Source organism: Gopherus flavomarginatus, chromosome 10, assembly GCF_025201925.1.
Source record: "Gopherus flavomarginatus isolate rGopFla2 chromosome 10, rGopFla2.mat.asm, whole genome shotgun sequence".
NCBI classification, from domain to species: domain Eukaryota; kingdom Metazoa; phylum Chordata; order Testudines; family Testudinidae; genus Gopherus; species Gopherus flavomarginatus.
Genome location: NC_066626.1, coordinates 68,804,763 through 68,821,890, shown reverse-complemented (window position 1 = coordinate 68,821,890; position 17,128 = coordinate 68,804,763). Strand labels below are relative to the sequence as shown.

The window sequence follows — 17,128 nt, the reverse complement described above, 5'->3', positions numbered from 1 at the left end:
AACGGCGCACCACCCACACCAATCCTTCCGCGCGGTAGGCGGGGTCAGGAGCGCCTGCCGCCAATCACCAAAGGAGGGTCGTGGTCAGAACGCCCGAGGCCAATCCGAGAACAGCGAGGGGCGAGGCAGAGCGAGACCTGCGCCCAATCATACGGAGCAGTGGCAGGAGCGAGGCGGGGCCGGGGATAGGGTATCGTGCGGCCAATCGTGGAGCCTTGCGCGTTGAGAGAGACCCCGCCCCTACGTGGGAAAGTGCGGGGGCAGGGGAGGGTCACGTGACACTGTCGGACGGTGTGAGGGCGGAGAAGCCGGAAGTGCCCGGGCAGAGCGTAGTAGTAAGACTTGAGGGGGGAGCGTCTGCTTGATGGGCGGGGCCAGGGGGCGAGGGAGCGCGAGCTTAGGGGAGTGTGGCGGTTGGCGGGCCCGTGGTGGGGGTTGGGGGCAGTGGTGGTGGCTGTAGTATAACCTCCAGCCCCGAGGTGGTGCTGTGTGTCACGTGGCCAGCCGTGGGGGCGGGGCAAACACGGCTCTCCAGGGAAGCGCGGTGGCCACTCTGAGTCTGGAGTAGAGGCCTGAGGTGGTGGCCGGTTCCCCGCAGCCCGCCGGTGGGAGGAGCACCGGCCGGGTGCCAGGCGCGAGGGCAGCCCCACTGGCGCCACAGGAGGCCAGCAAAGGTTGCAGGCTGGCTGGCATGACGCTTTTCAGTGCCCCCGGAAGCTCAGCTGTGCCAGGCGGGCAGACGGCAAGACGTTGCTGCTGAACACCACCCAGAACCTGGAGACATCCCAATGTCGTCTTTCATTTCTGCTCCGGGGAAGGCCGGCAGCGCAAAACTTTAAATCCATTGCCTTTAATGACAGCAGGCGCAAAGATGACGATGAACGAGTTCTGGCAGTGCTTGATGCCTGCTTTATACCTCAGAGAAATGCGGGGAATTTCTGCGTTTTTGCCAGAGAAGTTAAGAATGAGGGAAATCTGTTGAATCTTTTATAGCAGCTTTGTATGCCTTGGCAGAAAGCTCTGATTTGAAGGCTATAAAACATAAAAATATCAGTGGTAGACAGGTTATTGGTCTTACAGATAAAAGTATCTCACAGCAGCTATAATTAAAGACCAATTTGACCTTATACACAGGCTAACTACAAAACCTTTCAGACTAAATGCACAGCATTTGGAAAAAGTCACAGTCCATGAGATGTGTGTTCAGCCAAAGGTGCAAGATATAACAAATACACAAAATATGGACATTTTGCAGACATTTGCTGCACTGGGGCAGTCAAGAGGCATTGTTTCTGGGATCTGTCAAGTGTGATGACAGAGCCTGCCTAGAGAGTGAAACTGAATATTCATGGAAAGACCACTGAGTTTAAAATTGACTCAGGAGCAGATGTGAAAGTCATACCAGAAGGGAAGTATAATCACCTTGAAGTCCTCCCAGAGCTGAAATTGCTTGACACAATCCTGACCAGCCCTGGAGGTATTGTGAAGTGCATGGACCAGTTCACCATAGAAACAACTTACAAAGACAAAAGGTTTGCATTCAGAGTGTATATGATCGAAGGACCAAACACCAACAACCTTCTCAGCTACAGCATGGAAGCCATGATGGGCCTAATTAGAAAAGTGGCAGAACATCTTGGAGTATTTGATATTGGAGTTTTGGAAGGAGTCTGAGTATAATTAAACTTGAGAGGCAGTGTTGAAACATATAGTGTACAGACACCTCTGAGGAGTCCTATCGTGTTGCTTAATAAAGGGGAAACAGAGTTAAAGAGAATAGAATAGATTGGCTTAATCAAGAAAATCTTTGAGCCAACATCATGATGTGCCCAGTGGTACCAATTATAAAGAAAAATGGAAAAATACAAAATTTTGTGTTGGACCTTATGAAATCTGCGTTAATGAGAACACGGATGGAATCATGAAATTAAAACAATAACATGGAATCCAGGCTGTCACCTGCATTAGGACCACAGTGGCAGGCAGGCAGGGCGGGCTGCAAGGCTGAGCTACTGGAGGTAAGAGACCAGGGGTGTGGGGAGGAGGTTCAGGTGGCTAAGGCCACAAGGGATTGCAAGGGTTAGGGGAGAAGGGTCAGCATCTGAGATTTAAGGGCAGCTTCTGAGAACTCAGTTGCTTGCTGTGTCAGTTTCTCTGGGACACAGGCATCACATTAGGGAGAAGCCAAAATTCCCTCAAGATGCTGTGTCAATAAAAGTATTCATTGCGTAAGTAAACATAGGTTATCAGTGGAGGAGCACAACAAAACCTTTAACAAAGTTCTAAACTTAATCAATCAATCTGTACTACAGCTAGACAAGGAAAAGTGCATTTTCCGCCTGCACCAAATTGAGTTTTTGGTACAGACAATAAACAAAGATGAAATCAGAGAGGTGAATCCAATTTGAGAATTGAATGTACCAGATTCAGAGAGGTGAATCCAATTTGAGAAGTGAATGTACCAGAACTGAGATGCATACTGGGGATACTAAATTACCTTGATCAATACCTCCAAGACCTTTGTACAGTGACAAAACCATTGAATGAACTGTTAAAAGTCCAACACATCTTGGCTAGGGGAGACAAATCAAGAAATGGCCTTTAAAAAGGTAAAAGAAATTGTCAACAGTTCTCGTTCTCAAGTACTATAATGCAGAGCCATAACAAGGAATTTTTGTGCCCGAGGCAAGGGCTGGCTCCATACTCTTTGGCGGCAATTTGGTGGCGGGTCCCTGAGACCCTCTCAGAGGGAAGAACCTGCCGCCGAATTGCCGCTGAAGAATGAATGAAGTGGCGGTGGCAATTCAGCGGTAGTTCCTTCCCTCCGAGAGGGACTTGGGGATCCGCCGCCAAATGGCCGCCGAAGAAGCAATGGTGGTAGAGCTGCCGCTGAAGCGCCACCGATCGCGTTAGAGCTGCGCCCCTCCACTTAGCGCGCCTGAGGCAACTGCCTCACTCACCTCGCCCTTGTTACAGCACTGCTGTGATGTGAAACCCACAATGGTCAGTGCGGATGCAAGGTGCTACGGCCTAGGTGTTATATTGTTGCAACAACCTGGATCGGAATGGAAGCCAGTTGCATTTTGTTCTCGCTCACTCACAGAAGCGGGAAAATGATAGGAACAGATTGGAAAGGAATGCTTGGCTAACATATAGGCAGGTGAGAATTTTTACAGATATCTGTATGGATTGGATTCTTTTTTAGTGATAACTGACTATAAATCACTTATAGCCTTCATTAGCAGAAAAGACGTGGATCAAGCACTACTGATATGGCAGCGTCTATTGATAGGGTTAATGACAGTTAACCGAATTGCTGAATATGTTCCTGTGAAAAATCAGATACTTTATCACAGCCAGCATCACACTCAATTACTTGTGAGGTCAGAGATGGCATAAAGGCATATGTGGATGGCATACAGTCCAGTGTCAGAAAAGATACTATACCAGCTGCAAAGAGCAATCTTGTCAGACATGCAACTTCAACAAATTCTTAGTTACATTAGGGCCAACTGGCTCAAGTATCTAGAGGTAGTGACAAGAGATTATTTTGTGGTACATGGACAATTAAGCAAATCAACTTGACTCATTATTAAAGGTGATTGTATCGTAATTCCAAATGCAGTGAGAAGAGATATCCTAAACTTCATCCGCAAAGGCCACAAGGACTAAATAAATGCAGTGAATGGGCCAGTCAGTCAGCGTGGTTGCCGGGCATCAGCAAGGACATAAAGAATAAGTATCTGCATGGGAATGTTGCAGAATTAACATAATAAAGGATCTTTAATAACAACACCTCTACCAGGCAGATGTTGGCAGCGTTGTGACGTGGGCAGCACAGACATGCTTTATTGCCCAGGGAGAGCTCTCCCGGCGATAAAAAAAATCCCACTCCGAACAAGCAGCCATAGCTTTTCTCCCGGCGATAAAGCGCTGTCTATACTGGCGCTTTTCAGTGCTAAAACTTTTGTCGCTCGAGGGTGTTTTTTCACACCTCTGAATGACAAAAGTTTTAGCGCTGAAAGTGGCAGTGTAGACATAGCCTTAATCTGGTATAAAAGCCTGACCTACTAGTTGCAGCCCTACAGCCTACGTAGGATGTACAAGGAGTACATGACAGTGATAGAGCAGGTCGGGGGGTGAAGGATGGGAGGCTGCCGGTAGCAAATTGGAGGCTGTCTGTAGTGGGCGTGCGGGGGGAATGAAGGGCAGTTGGGGTTTGTGTGAGGGGTAGAGGGGCTGCTTGTGGCAGGTATGTGGGGTGGGGGGTAGGGGACTGTCTGTAGCGGACACTGGGGTGTGAGGCAGGGGGATGCAGTATGAGGGAATGTTCGGTGAACTGTCACTTGGAGTCCTCATTCATTCCTGGGCTCTTTGATGAGGTACAGAAAAGGGATTCCCTGACCTTTGGTTTCGTTTACACTGCGGGACAGGGCTTTAGTGCAAAGCTCTTTAGTTAGCCTTGGTGATCTTGTGTCTGTCTTGGATATGGAAGAAATATCTAAGCACAAGTGCAGGGATAAGGTTTATTTCTTACAGAGTACAATCGACCATCAGTATGTCTGCATTGGACAGTTTGTTGGTTTTCTGGGCTGCGCTTTCTGTGTTGTGCCTCCTGAGAAGTGCAGCACAGAATCTGGCCCATCTCATGATTAGATCAGCCTAAGATATCAGCATTTCCTCATCTAGGTGCTGAATGCTAACCTCAGTGGCTTCTCTTCCTTTCCACCTTAGAATCTGCTTCCCCCAAGATGATCTTATATAGTTCTGGGGGTAGAATGCTTTCAGAACCCAGCAGGGTCCTTCTCTGTGCTAAGGGTCTTTCAACTTTCGGTCCTGTGTGGGGAGAAGGACCAGGAAAATGTTCACCTCTTTTTAGCATAATAAAAAAACCCTCTTTTCAGATACAAAATAATATGTTTTTGTATGTACATGTTACATAAATGAGATGCTGATGTACTGTGTTTTAACTTGATTATTGTGCTTCAGGCATAGAACTTGGGTCAAAAACTTTAAATGTGACCCGTCCCCTCACCTGCAAAAGTTTGGTAAAGCTGGAGGACAGAAGGATTCCTTTCTAAAACAAAAATGGAAGCGAAGCCTTGTGAATTACTTACAAGAAGGATAGCTCAGGAGTTTAGTACATTAGCTTGGGACTTGGGAGATTTGTGCCTCAGTTTCCCACTGGATAGATAGCACTTTCCTACCTCAAAGGAGTGTTGTGAGCATAAATGAATTAAAGATTGTGAGGTGCTCAGATACTATGGTAATAGGGACCATATAAGTATCTATGATTGATTGAGAAAGACTAAATAAACAATTTAAAACATTTCAGATACACAAGTCTCTTAGTTATTGGAGAGCAACAAGTACATAAGGAATCAATACGTAAGAGACAAATAGAATGAGCAAGAGAGTGTGAAAATATTGTGCAGATAGTTGGAGATAACTGCAAAGGCAGCTGAAATGTAGCTCTGTGCTAAAGACAAACTTCCTGGCACTGAAGCTGTGGCCCAGTGTCATTGTTGCAGAAAGCTAATGAACTAACGGAATTGGAGGAAGTGGAAGAGCATCTACCACTGAAAACTGGGGATCTCATCAGTGGTAGGAAACAGCTCTGCTGGTTACAGAGACAGGAAATTGACTATGAAGGTGCTGAACTAAAATCTCTGTCTGACTTAAAGGGGAAGAGGGGGAGAAATGCAAACTTAAGCCAAACCCCGCCCCCCACCTACCAGTCCATATTCTGTCTTCAGTTACAGACATGTAAATCAGTGGGGTTACTCTGGATTTATACTAGTGTAAATGGAGGAGAATTTTGCCCCCTAATTCCTACAAAAATAACACACCGGTACGTTATCTTCATCACCATTATTTTGTTGGATTTAATTTTAATTTGTTATACAATGAGCCTTAGGTGGCAGCACAGGCATTTTTCTATATGATGTGTCTGTGTGATACTGATGTATTATAAATAAGCTTTTATTTTTGTTTATGGTGTCATTCTATCCTTTGGATCATAGAGGACAGGCAGACTTTTCAGTGACTTGGATTTACAAATAAGTTAAAAGCAAAACATGTATCGCACAGCTTTAAACCATTTTTCTGCAATCTTTTTTTTCTTTTTAATATAGGGCCTGACCCTGTGGCTCATTCATGGAGCTGCTGCTGTTCTCAGTGGCAGTTCTGTACATGGAACAACTGCAGAACTGGGCCATCTGACATATAGTGTCAAATTCTACCCTTAAATTCTGGACAATCCTGTGTCAGGGAGGCTATGGCTCTGCTCTTGCTCCCATCATAATCATGGCAAAAGTGGTACAGAATTGGGCCTAAAGTGAGGGCACAGTATGTTTAAAATTTTGTAACTCTTTGAGAATGTCAGACTAACACACCAGCACTTCGTTCTTTTAGCTGTTATATTTGTACAAAGAGATAACGCAGTAATTACTCTCTTTAATATCTTCTAGGGTGTTTGCAGTTAATTCACATGTCATCAGAAAACTCAACCATTACTGTTCGCCTGGTTCGCTCCTTTGAGCACCGTAATTTCAGACCTGTGGTGTATCATGGAGTTAATTTGGACCAGACTGTGAAGCAATTCATTACATTTGTAAAGAATGGTAAGGCACTGTTATTCTTACACACTTATTTGGTCCCTGTACTTTGCTGTCTGTGCGTAAGCAGGTGTAGAGGAGCAAATTAATGGGAAAACTCCTGTGGCTCCATTAAAGCTGCCAGCTCCACATGTTCCCCTTGGACCTGCTGGGGATGGAGGGGACTGGAGAACCAGGGATCCATGGGGGATTTGGCCCTTGATCCCACAGAGGATGTCCAACTACATGTAGGCATTACCTCCCTCTGCACTGCACTGGAAATCCCCATGATCCGTCATGGCAAGACTGTGCTGTGCTGTGCATGGCTGTGCTGCAGTTGGCTCAGTGCCCCAAGCTGCATGGGCTGCATTGTTGGGCAGCTACTCAAAAAGCATTAGGGACGTATGCCATCTAGCGAATCTCTGGTCACTGTTTCCACATGACTAGGGGCTACACCACTATTTGGCAGAGAGGGAAAGCAAAGCGGATCTCATGTAAATGGAGAGGAAGTGTTCTGCATAGTTATTTTCAATGATGGAAGGTACCACTATATGAGTGTCTTCTCTGGGATTTGTTTTCTTCCAGGATGAGTTCTGTCAGCCAGAAATGCACACACGTGCTCAGCATCTTCTGGAGTTGCTCGACACCAAACAAGATTGAGCCCTTTATAAAGGGGCTAATTTTCAGTAGTGTGGTTTTCTTTTGGGAGCTGGTTAGCAGACTATTTTTTCCACATCCAGTTGTTTGGGTGCAATTTGCAAATGGGGACGCAGGACTTCTGCCCCTATGAAAATGTTAATAGGATACACAATAGAGCTTTGGAGGATCAGACTTCAAGGCTCTGATCCTGCACACCTTTCCTGAACATTATACATGTGGGTAGTCCCACTGAAGTCAGTGAGGCTACTCACACAAGTAAAGTGTACCATAGAATTTGTAGGACCTGGGCTCAGAGTTGTACCGGTTGCTCTTCAACTTTTGATGTTAAGACAAGTTTCCTGATTTGAGATTTATTTTAAACTTCAAATTCAGAGTGCAAGCTTCATGAAGTAATCATTGAAAAATATAAAAAGAAAATTGTTACAATCCTTTTCATGTAGTCTCTTTATTTTTAATAGATGTGTCTTTAAGAACAGGACTTCCACCTCCCTTTAAAAAATACAAATATGGTATGTGATTTTTCTTATTCTTTAAGAAATGTGTGTACAGTGTGTTATACCAATTCTCATGTGATTTAACTGCATTACAGTTATTTCCATCTAAATATAGTAAGTCAGGACTAGTTTCCTGAAGGGAGCTGCGACACACACACTCATAGTTTTGCAGCTGCTTTCAGGAAACAACTAGTTAAGCTAATGGTTAATTTGGCATAGCCCTACTGTGAATGTCATACACACACCATTAGCTTTACATCATGTGTCTACAAAACCCGACTATTACTATGAATTTCTGTATTCACTTCAGAATTAGGCAGCACATTACACATTCTGCTGCTAATTGGCTAATGCATTTTAGGATATTAATTTTTTATCATTGTTGTAAGTGCCTTTTAAACTCTGTTCCCATTCTGCAGAGCAGCTTGTGACCCACAGTACTTTGAAATCACAGTCCTCTTCGTGGTTATGCATTTCAATATCCAGCTACTAATTGTGAGGTCACACGGGATGGCCAAGAAGGAGCTAAAGGCACCAAGTGGAAAATATTTAGATTTATATACTTAAAGAATTTACATAATATTAAACAAGAGGAGGAGGAGGAGGAAAACATGTCTAAAGTAAATAGGAAAGCTCCTAAATGTAAGCTTGGGATGAAATGAAATAGCCTGGGATAAAATTTAAATCTGATTCTGTGCTCTAATAATTGTTGCAAGTTTCCTTGGTGTAAGCAGGTGGAGAGTATCTTACTTTGAATAGAACACACTCTATATAGTCCACGTTTATCCCTTTTCTGGGATTTGGCTTTAATTACGCTGTTTGGTGACTAAAGCAAAAGTGGTGCAATGGAGACTAAATTGGCATAGGGACTGATTCTTCATTCACACTGATGGGGAATCAGGAGGTGCAAAATGGGAGCAAGTGGTAAATGTATCAGGGATTAGAGTTTAATTTGTTAATGTCTCTATCTTCAACTTGTTTTTCTGAATTTAGAGGACAGATGTGAATATTTGTATTGTTTAAGGACTTACAATTCCAGAGATTTGAAACATCTGTCTCTGGAGTGCCATTCTTCCCTTTTGGTGGCAAATGAAGAAGACCTGGGCTATCATTTTATTCTTTATGCTGTGGTATACCGGCAGGTCCACGCACAACTTTTGGTCTAGTCACCACACATGGCATGAGGGGAGATTTGCTGTGCACCTGTGCTTGTGGACATATGGCTAGTTCCTATTCAGAGAACTGAACAAAATACTGTACAATTGAGGGAACAGAACTAATGCCAGGGCAGCAGTTTGATTCCTGTTACACTAGCTCAGCCTTAGCCTCTCAGCTGTAAGTGCCAGTTATGCTGAGTTTGCATGTAAGGAGTCAAAACCAAGCTCCTGATCTTTCCTCTGAGCCCTGCCCTCTCTCTTTCATTTCTCTATCATGGTGGTGGGTAGCACCACCATCCTCCTCATCACACAGGCCTTTAATCTGGGCTTCTCCTGTAACTCTGCCTTCTTTTGGTTCTCTGAGCCATCACTGTACAAATCTTGCTGCTGCTTCTTAGCCAGCATCATAAAGGGCCAACCTTATCCCCGCTCTGACTCATCGCATATAGATCTTGATTGCCCCTCACCTTGACTTACATGTTTCTTTGTATTACCGTAGCACCGAGGAGCCCTAGTCATGGACCCTGACCACATTTTGCTAGGCACTGTACAAACAGAATGAAAAGGCGTTGCCTGCCCCAAAGAGCTTCCAGTCTAAGTTGTGCAACTTCCACCAATCTGGCTCGACTGTTGCTGCCTCTGTTCCTCAGATTCATTAAAAATGCTGCCGTCAAACTCATCTTCTTGGTGCTTCACTTGGACTAAGGCACCCTCCTCTTTGTCTCTCCATTGGCTCAACCTTCTCCATTGCATCATACCTAAAATTCTTGTTCTCACTGTCAGAACCCTTCACAGTTTAGTTTCTTCCTGTCTGTCCATCTTGTCATTACGTTGACTCTGCCTGTGTGGCACCTACGATGTCAGCCTTGGTCACCCTCTTGTCTGCTTTTTTCCTTTTTGCACCTTTTCCTGTGCACATGAGGCAATATGGTGGAAGTTCCACAGAGCCACCATGTTATCCTCCTTTGTATCCCTCCTTAAAACGCAGCTCTACCATGTTTCCCATAGAGAACTGTCATCTGATACTGGCTGGGCAGGTAGCAAGCTGTGATTTCTGCTTCTGATTGGCTTATTATATCTACACATTGTGCAGACAGCTAGTCTGTACTAAAGCATTCCGTTAGTTTTACTTCATTCCCTCCATTCTTTGTCTGACACGTGTCACATTTTGTCTTTTAGATTGTAAACACTTTGGGGGCAGGGACTGTTATTTACCACATGTTGGTACAGTTCCTAGCACAATGGAGACCCAACCTGGTGGAGTCCTCTAGGCCCTACCCAATCCGAATAATACAAAGAATTGTCACCTGAGTTCATTACAGTTTAGTATCTCATGACAATATTTTATATCAACTGTCACAAAAAGCCTGTTACGAGGAACACAAGGTAAAATTTATTTATGTGCTCAAGTGAGATTAGTTTGGGGTAAAATGTCAAATGGGAGGAGGTGAGGCTTTAGCGCGGGTTTGAAGAAACTGATATTTTATCTACATGGTGGAGTTAGAACAGCCTCTCCTTCTTAGGGCAGATGGTTAAATGCAAACATTTCCGTGGTCAGTGGTGGAGCTGTGAACAGATAAAATCAAGAGTGACTCAGAGACCGAATGGGGAAGTAAGAAGTCAGCTCAGAGACTGGGGATGTGAAGTTGTACTAGGATTTGAAAACCAGTAGGCTGCTCTTGGACTCCACTCATTGGGGTATAGAGCTGGCTGAGGTTAGTAAAGATCATTGATGGTTTGCATGTTCACTTCCTAGAGATGAAAGCTTAGTATGTTTTCAGTGTGATTATTTGGTCTTCTTGCAGTACCTCTATGTAATGGTAAGATTCCAGTAAGTGTTGTTTAATGCATGTCTTGCTTCTAAGATATATGAGTAGTACTGAAACTGGCAGTATATGCTAAATCTTTAGTGACCTTTGCACTGGGAGAGCAAGGCAACTCAACTATCCTTAAATGCTATGAATAAAATTTACAAAATGGGCTGAAGTTGTGTGTATGTTCATGGATTAAAGCTTTGGATTAAACCTATAATTGAGAATGTGATCCTTATTGTACCTGAGCTCTGAATACTCAGTCACACCAATCTGAAAGTTACTCTAGTCCACATTTCCCCCACCACCACTACCTCTAGACTTACAAGTGGGTAAATAGCATCAAGTTTTGAGCTCCTTTGCTGAAAAAGCACTCGTGTCCTATTTTGAGTTTGTTCAAACACAGATGTCTTGGAATTCTGTTTTAATATTAAAGTGCCTATGTATGTAACAATGGCATCCTTTTACTGACTCTGCTCCCTGTGTGTGCATTCTGCCATCTCTGCTTATTTTAGTGACAAAATTAAGTTGTTACTACTTTTTTCTCCTGCTAGCAGAGCAGAGCAGAGCCAACACCGCGATGGGAGAGCAAGTTGGGTTCTCTTTCTTCTTGTGCAGCATCAACAGATTTGTTTATTAAATTCCAGTCACCTTCCATGCACCTGTGCAGTCTCACTGAAGACAGATTGCAAGGGTATCATGGAGGGCATAGGATGAAGACAATGGGATGGAGTAAATGTCCTTGAGACCCTAATTTGCATGACAGAACTTCTAACACAGGTGGTAATACCCACGAAGAAAAGAACCTAGCTTGATTCTCAGATTTCAGGTTTGGATTGCAGGGCTAGCTGCTAGTGGAGAGAGTTTTGTTTTTCCCTTTTTGAACAGAGAACACTTGAAAATCCTCAAGAGATGACAAACATGGAACCCTCACAGTGCCATTGTCCAGTATAATGAACCACATCGTAAGGGAAGTTTTGTATTTTCTTCCAGATACGATGAAGATTATTCACCAAGCACATGGATCTAAGGTACATTTGCGATCTGTTCCTTTGCCCCCCTTTTATGTGTGGATACAGCAAGATCTATGTATTTTAGAGAACATAATGGCAGAGCTAATAAAACCTGCATTTATCTTTATATTCCTGTTTACTTATTTCTAGACCAATGAACTTGTAGTGAGTTTGGAGGATGATGACAAACTCATATTAAAAGAAGACAGCACTTTGAAAGCAGCTGGAGTAGGTAGGAGTACCTTGATATTGACTGACAGTACTGATCATTGTGCTTGTCATTATACTGATAACTGGCTGATTATGTTTGGATAGTCTGCTGAAAAGTAAATGCTATTCCTGATGCTCTTTACACTACCTGATAATTATCCAGGGAAGAAGGGGGGGGGGGGTAATGTACATTCGCATCATGGGCTGAGGGCAGCAGGTATGTGCACTCCAAATGCTCAGAATGCAAATTGTGATTTTTAGAAGGTATGCTTAGAATTCTGCTGAGGGTAATTTTAAATGATTGACAGATAAGATTAAGCAGACATAGTAGTAATAACCTATCAGTAACATTTAAACTGATGTTTTGGTTAGAAGTTTAAGTAGTGGAACTAGTGTGGAATAATGAAATGAGATTAGGTTTGTTTAATGTACAACACAATATTCAAATTGCTCAGGGCAGCACAAATAATATTGTTTAGAAAGTGAGCTGAACATGGCTCGTGGTTAAAATCAACTAGAGTCCTTGCTTTCTGACAGAAAAATGCATATGGCGCATGTCCTGTGCTAATAGTGTAAAGAAATGCCTATGTATGACAAATTTGATAGTCACTGGATGTCATTTTGGCTCCATGCAAAAATGATTATGTGGCGGCAGAGCAGCTGAGACTTTGAGGCCCAATTCGCAGGCTTTGAGACCACACTGATTAGTTTAGAATGTTGCTTATTTAAATCTGGTGCACAACAATCTTACTCTCTGGGTGAAACATCACAGAGGAAGTTAGAAATGGAAGAACCCATTCAGCATTAGGCCACCTAGCCTCTCCCCAGCCAGTGCAGGATTTCCCCCTACAGAGTGCTCTTTAGCACTTTGTCTGATCTAGTTTAAAATCCTTCAATCAGTGGTGCTTCCTCCACTTCCCTTAGGAGACTATTATAAATGTTACCATTGGAAAAGATAAATGGAACATCAAAAAATACTCTTTTGATTTCATTCCTTTACTCCTGGTTAATCTCATTGGGCCACCGTGATCAATTCCCCTATCTCCTTGGTATTTACACCTGATACTTTTGGTTTCTCTCCCTTTCCTCTTTGCACCCCCCCCCCCCCTTATTCTATACTGTAATCTCTCTGAGGAGAGGACAGTCTCATACTATTTGTATCGTGCCTAGCTCAATGGGCCTCTGATATAAGGCTTTATAGAGGACTGGGCATTACTGTAATATTAATAATAAAAGTCATTCTTTAGCCTTCCCTGCTACCCAAATCCTTTTAATTCAGATGAAAAGCAGCTCTTCAGGAAGGAGGGTTATTGGCCATCTGAAGACTTCAGAGTCTTGTAGTTTAGTTAGTATATGCCTCATCAGCATGAGTCTTGCCTACCTAAGACTGGAGGTAGCATGGCCTAGAGCAGTGGTTCCCAAACTTGTTTCGCTGCTTGTGCAGGGAAAGCCCCTGGCGGGCCGGGCCGGTTTGTTTACCTACCGCGTCCACAGGTTTGGCCGATCGCTGCTCTCAGTTGCCGCAGTTCGCTGCTCCAGGCCAATGGGAGCTGCTGGAAGCGGTGGCCAGTATGTACCTCGGCCCGTGCCACTTCCAGCAGCTCCCATTGGCCTGGAGCAGTGAACTGCGGTGATTGGGAACCACGATCGGCTGAACCTGTGGACGTGGCAGGTAAACAAACCAGCCCGACCTGCCAGGGGCTTTCCCTGACCAAACGGCAGAACAAGTTTGGGAACCACTGGCCTAGAGGTTTAGGCAAGGGGCTGGAAAACAGTGGAAGATATTTGTTTAGAGCTGCCCTCCTCCAGTGCTGTCCCTCTTCAAGACAGTATTGATGAATTATTGTACGTTCCTACCTTTGAAACAGGCACCATAGTCCTAGTGGTGGTATAACTTGATGAAATCTCAGTAAATTATCAGCACACCAGAGTAATCTTGTTCTGAAAACAAACTGCGATAAACTAGACTGTTTTTATTTCTCTGTATGTAGGGGAGGAGGGAGTGGTTTAAGGATGGAAGAAAAGTAACTAAACACTACCTCCATAATTATTCAGGTTAACTATATACTTACAGCAAGTGCTAACTGCGTCAATGCCTAACTGCTGTATGAGGTAGAATGATGTTCTTGCTGTGTAATGAGGAATATCCTCTTACACTTGCCAAGTTTTGAGGTTTTAGAAGAGCCATTTTTGTGTTCTGATATACTAAAGTTTACCTCAGTGTGAAAAGCTCTCTTCCACTGACTTACAGAAGCAGACTAGTGTAGTAAGACCTTTGGCCACTCCTGATTTTTATCCATTCAGAGTAGATTTGCATTTCTGGTAAGTAATAAAAATGTAGCAAAAGCTCTTCAGGGTAGGGACTGTTTCTATTCTGTGTTTGTACAGTGTTTAGCAGTATGGGGTCCAGGACTAGAACTCCTAGGCGCTATGATAATATAAAAAATAAAATAAATGATGCACAGTCTCATGTGACATTAGTTCTGCCTTCATTGAAATCAGTTGCAAATCTCTCATTAATATGTTTAGATTTTAAATATGTAGGCAGCACAGCATGTGCTAGAAGCAAACACTAGAATTTCCCTTTTAAAAAAGCCAAGAGCCAAGTCCTGCAAGGTACTGAGCACCTTCCTCAATGCCAAAGGATTGATTTTAGCATTTGGCAGAATTGGGCTGGAAAGATGTAAATTATGAGGGTATTAGATAAGCATCTTTAGGAAATCCTCTGTGGTGGTGATTATTATTACAGCTATTATCTAGTCAGCAAAGTTAATGCATGCCTATTTCTAGAGCAAGGATGTACCTTAATAAAGTGTTCAGCATTCATTGCAAACAATCTTGTCAGTTTCCTAGTCAAGATTCTAAACCCTCTCCTGCTCCTTTTGTATAAGACAGGCAGACTTCATTAAATTCAGGTTTAATTTAAAAAGCAAATGCAGAACTTATTGGCTCAGGACCTTAAAGAATTCCATGTTTAATAATTGTGAAGGTTTTCCATCAGATTTGTCTCCACTCTGAATTAGTAATGTTGCTGACTTATTGTTTTAGAAGAGGAAGTCCTTGACCTGCTGGGTTGAAAGAATTGTGACTGCTCTGAACCTTTGTGGGTCCTTTAGCTGTGCCATATCCCCTGTGAATAATTAGAGGTATTTGAAAGTATTGCTGGAGAAGCCAATTTGTGTCGTTCACTTTGCATATTGTTGAAGCCTTATGAATTAATCATTAGCAGGGCAAAAAATTAACTTCTTCAGACACATATTTTGATGGGCCATGAGGGAGAATGTAAAGTGATCTGTAAAATATTCTACTAATCCTCTAAGTATTAAATTATTATACCTGCAGGCTAATTTCAGAAAAAAAAAGTTTTTTTTTCTCCCTCCTTAACTGAATAATGGACTGGAAAAAAAACAAGCTTCATTGTTTTCTAGGATTCTTAGAAAGAATAAATGTGCAATCTTGTAGGTTGCTGAATGCCGTCCAAATTGTTTTGTAGCCTTTGGTGAAATTAGTCTTGAAGGTTTTTGCAGATGTTTGTTTATATTTACATGCCAGTGTTCTAGTTCTTTTTAACCAGACTAAAACACATGGTATTTGGGTCTCATGTAAAAACAAACAAGGTGGTGACTAGTGATTGCCTTTAACCAAAAAGGCACTGAATACATTCTGAGTTTCTAATTAATGTTAATAGACTGCTATGTGGTTAATACAATAAGCATATGCTTTTATTGGGTATGCTGAATATTTATTTTTTATTCCTTTCAGCAAATGAAACTGAATTAGCGTTCTTCTGTGAAGAAGATTACAGAAACTACAAAGCTAATCCTGTTTCGGCTTGGTGATGATCCCAAGAAACCTGGGTTTTTTTGTTTTCCCATACCCGTTTAAAACTTTTTTTCTGTTTAATAAGATTTTTTTTTAAATCAATAAATCCTAGAGGATTGCCTCACAAATGCTGAAATTTCTTTATTATAGAAACTCATTTCTCTCAGGATGCTGAGATTCAGGGGGAAAAAATCAATGACATAAATTTGCTTTCCTTTCATTCTCTCTCTCCCCCCACTCCCCCTTACATCTTACAATGTAAGCAGTATAAATGAACTCGGACCTGTAACATTCTGGTGGTGTGATTCTACAGTGGTGGATTAAGAATAAGAGAGTAAGTATAAAAGATGTTAGCTATGTATGGAAATTGTACAAGGCAGATGTAAAATCCCATCATAATAGTATCCTTTTTTAATAGAAAAAGGAAACTTTTTATGACCAACTGACTGGATATTTTAAAGAGTTTAAGGATGGAATCCCTAGGTTACAAATAATAGAATTATTTCACTCATTTTATGTTCAGTCTGTCTTGTTTGAATAGTGCAGGCTGATTCAGGTTTCATATACTTCACTTGTGAATGCTTTCCTTTATACTCTATATTCCAGCCCCGTTTAGTGTGATGAAACAGACAAATGACTGTTTGGAAGCTTTTGTGTTCAAGGGCCAGCCTGTTTTTAGCATCGTTTCACGGAGATGCCTTGGTGTAAGGCATAGCAACTTGACTTCTTGTGTGACATCAATATGCATAAGCAGACATCAGGCATTTCTCCAAATGGTGTGAAAGCCAGTGAACGCTCCTGGGTTCAGTTCAGTATTAAAATAAAACCGGAATGATTGCATTTCTTGTGAGGGGAGGCACAGTCTGTGGGCAGCTGTTTCCATGACAGGGAGTAATTCTTTCCCACTTTCTTGGAGATGAATACTCCCATAGTGTCACTGTCTATTAGTACCTGGAACTTCCATACTCTTCTGCTACATTCACCAAATTAAGAACAAGTAGAATAGTCATCCTAGAATGATTAGATAAACTTCCTCTCCAGGAAGACTTAATACTGCTGTTCCATGAAATTGCGGTGCTAAGCCAGTAGCCCTTCATGGGCTGTGTTGTACAATAGCACGATAAGGCCTTTTGTTATGCTCTCGAACACTGCTTGTATACTGTGACTCTTTCTGAAATACTGTTCGACCTGTGTTACTTTCACCAGCTCTTTAAAGAACTTCAGTCTTCAAAAAAAGGCATAGAAAATCACCAAGACTTATTATTCAAACAGAATGTTGGAACAGAATACAAGGAGGATTGGTAATGGAATATGGGGCCTTTCATCGCTGGAAGCTGGTTTGATTCTGGAGCAGTTGAGTGGTGA

General features: G+C 42.7%; 1 protein-coding gene across 5 annotated transcripts; it reads left to right on the top strand.

Annotated features, from left to right (window-relative positions):
• The first annotated feature begins 6 nt into the window (after positions 1 to 6).
• C10H2orf76 (chromosome 10 C2orf76 homolog) lies at positions 7 to 15,899 on the top strand. Of its 5 annotated transcripts, XR_007768371.1 has the most exons (7): positions 7 to 335; positions 6,471 to 6,623; positions 7,715 to 7,765; positions 11,712 to 11,749; positions 11,882 to 11,963; positions 14,990 to 15,087; positions 15,704 to 15,899. XR_007768371.1 is itself a non-coding variant. In XM_050916695.1 (6 exons), the coding sequence occupies exons 2-6, from the start codon at positions 6,491 to 6,493 to the stop codon at positions 15,778 to 15,780; spliced, it is 381 nt and encodes a 126-aa protein (XP_050772652.1). In that variant the 5' UTR covers positions 7 to 335; positions 6,471 to 6,490; the 3' UTR covers positions 15,781 to 15,899. The 5 variants fall into 5 exon arrangements, 4 of the variants coding, with proteins under 4 accessions (XP_050772652.1, XP_050772655.1, XP_050772654.1 ...); XM_050916695.1 differs by lacking the exon at positions 14,990 to 15,087; XM_050916697.1 differs by lacking the exons at positions 7 to 335; positions 14,990 to 15,087 and adding an exon at positions 455 to 1,532.
• Positions 15,900 to 17,128: the final 1,229 nt, after the last annotated feature.

Bases quoted from the DNA above. Each gene is read 5' to 3' on its own strand.
- C10H2orf76 (XM_050916695.1), top strand. From the start codon at position 6,491: ATGTCATCAGAAAACTCAACCATTACTGTTCGCCTGGTTCGCTCCTTT. The intron at 6,624-7,714 runs GTAAGGCACTGT...TATTTTTAATAG, and splicing joins CATTACATTTGTAAAGAATG to ATGTGTCTTTAAGAACAGGA. The intron at 11,750-11,881 runs GTACATTTGCGA...ACTTATTTCTAG, and splicing joins ACCAAGCACATGGATCTAAG to ACCAATGAACTTGTAGTGAG.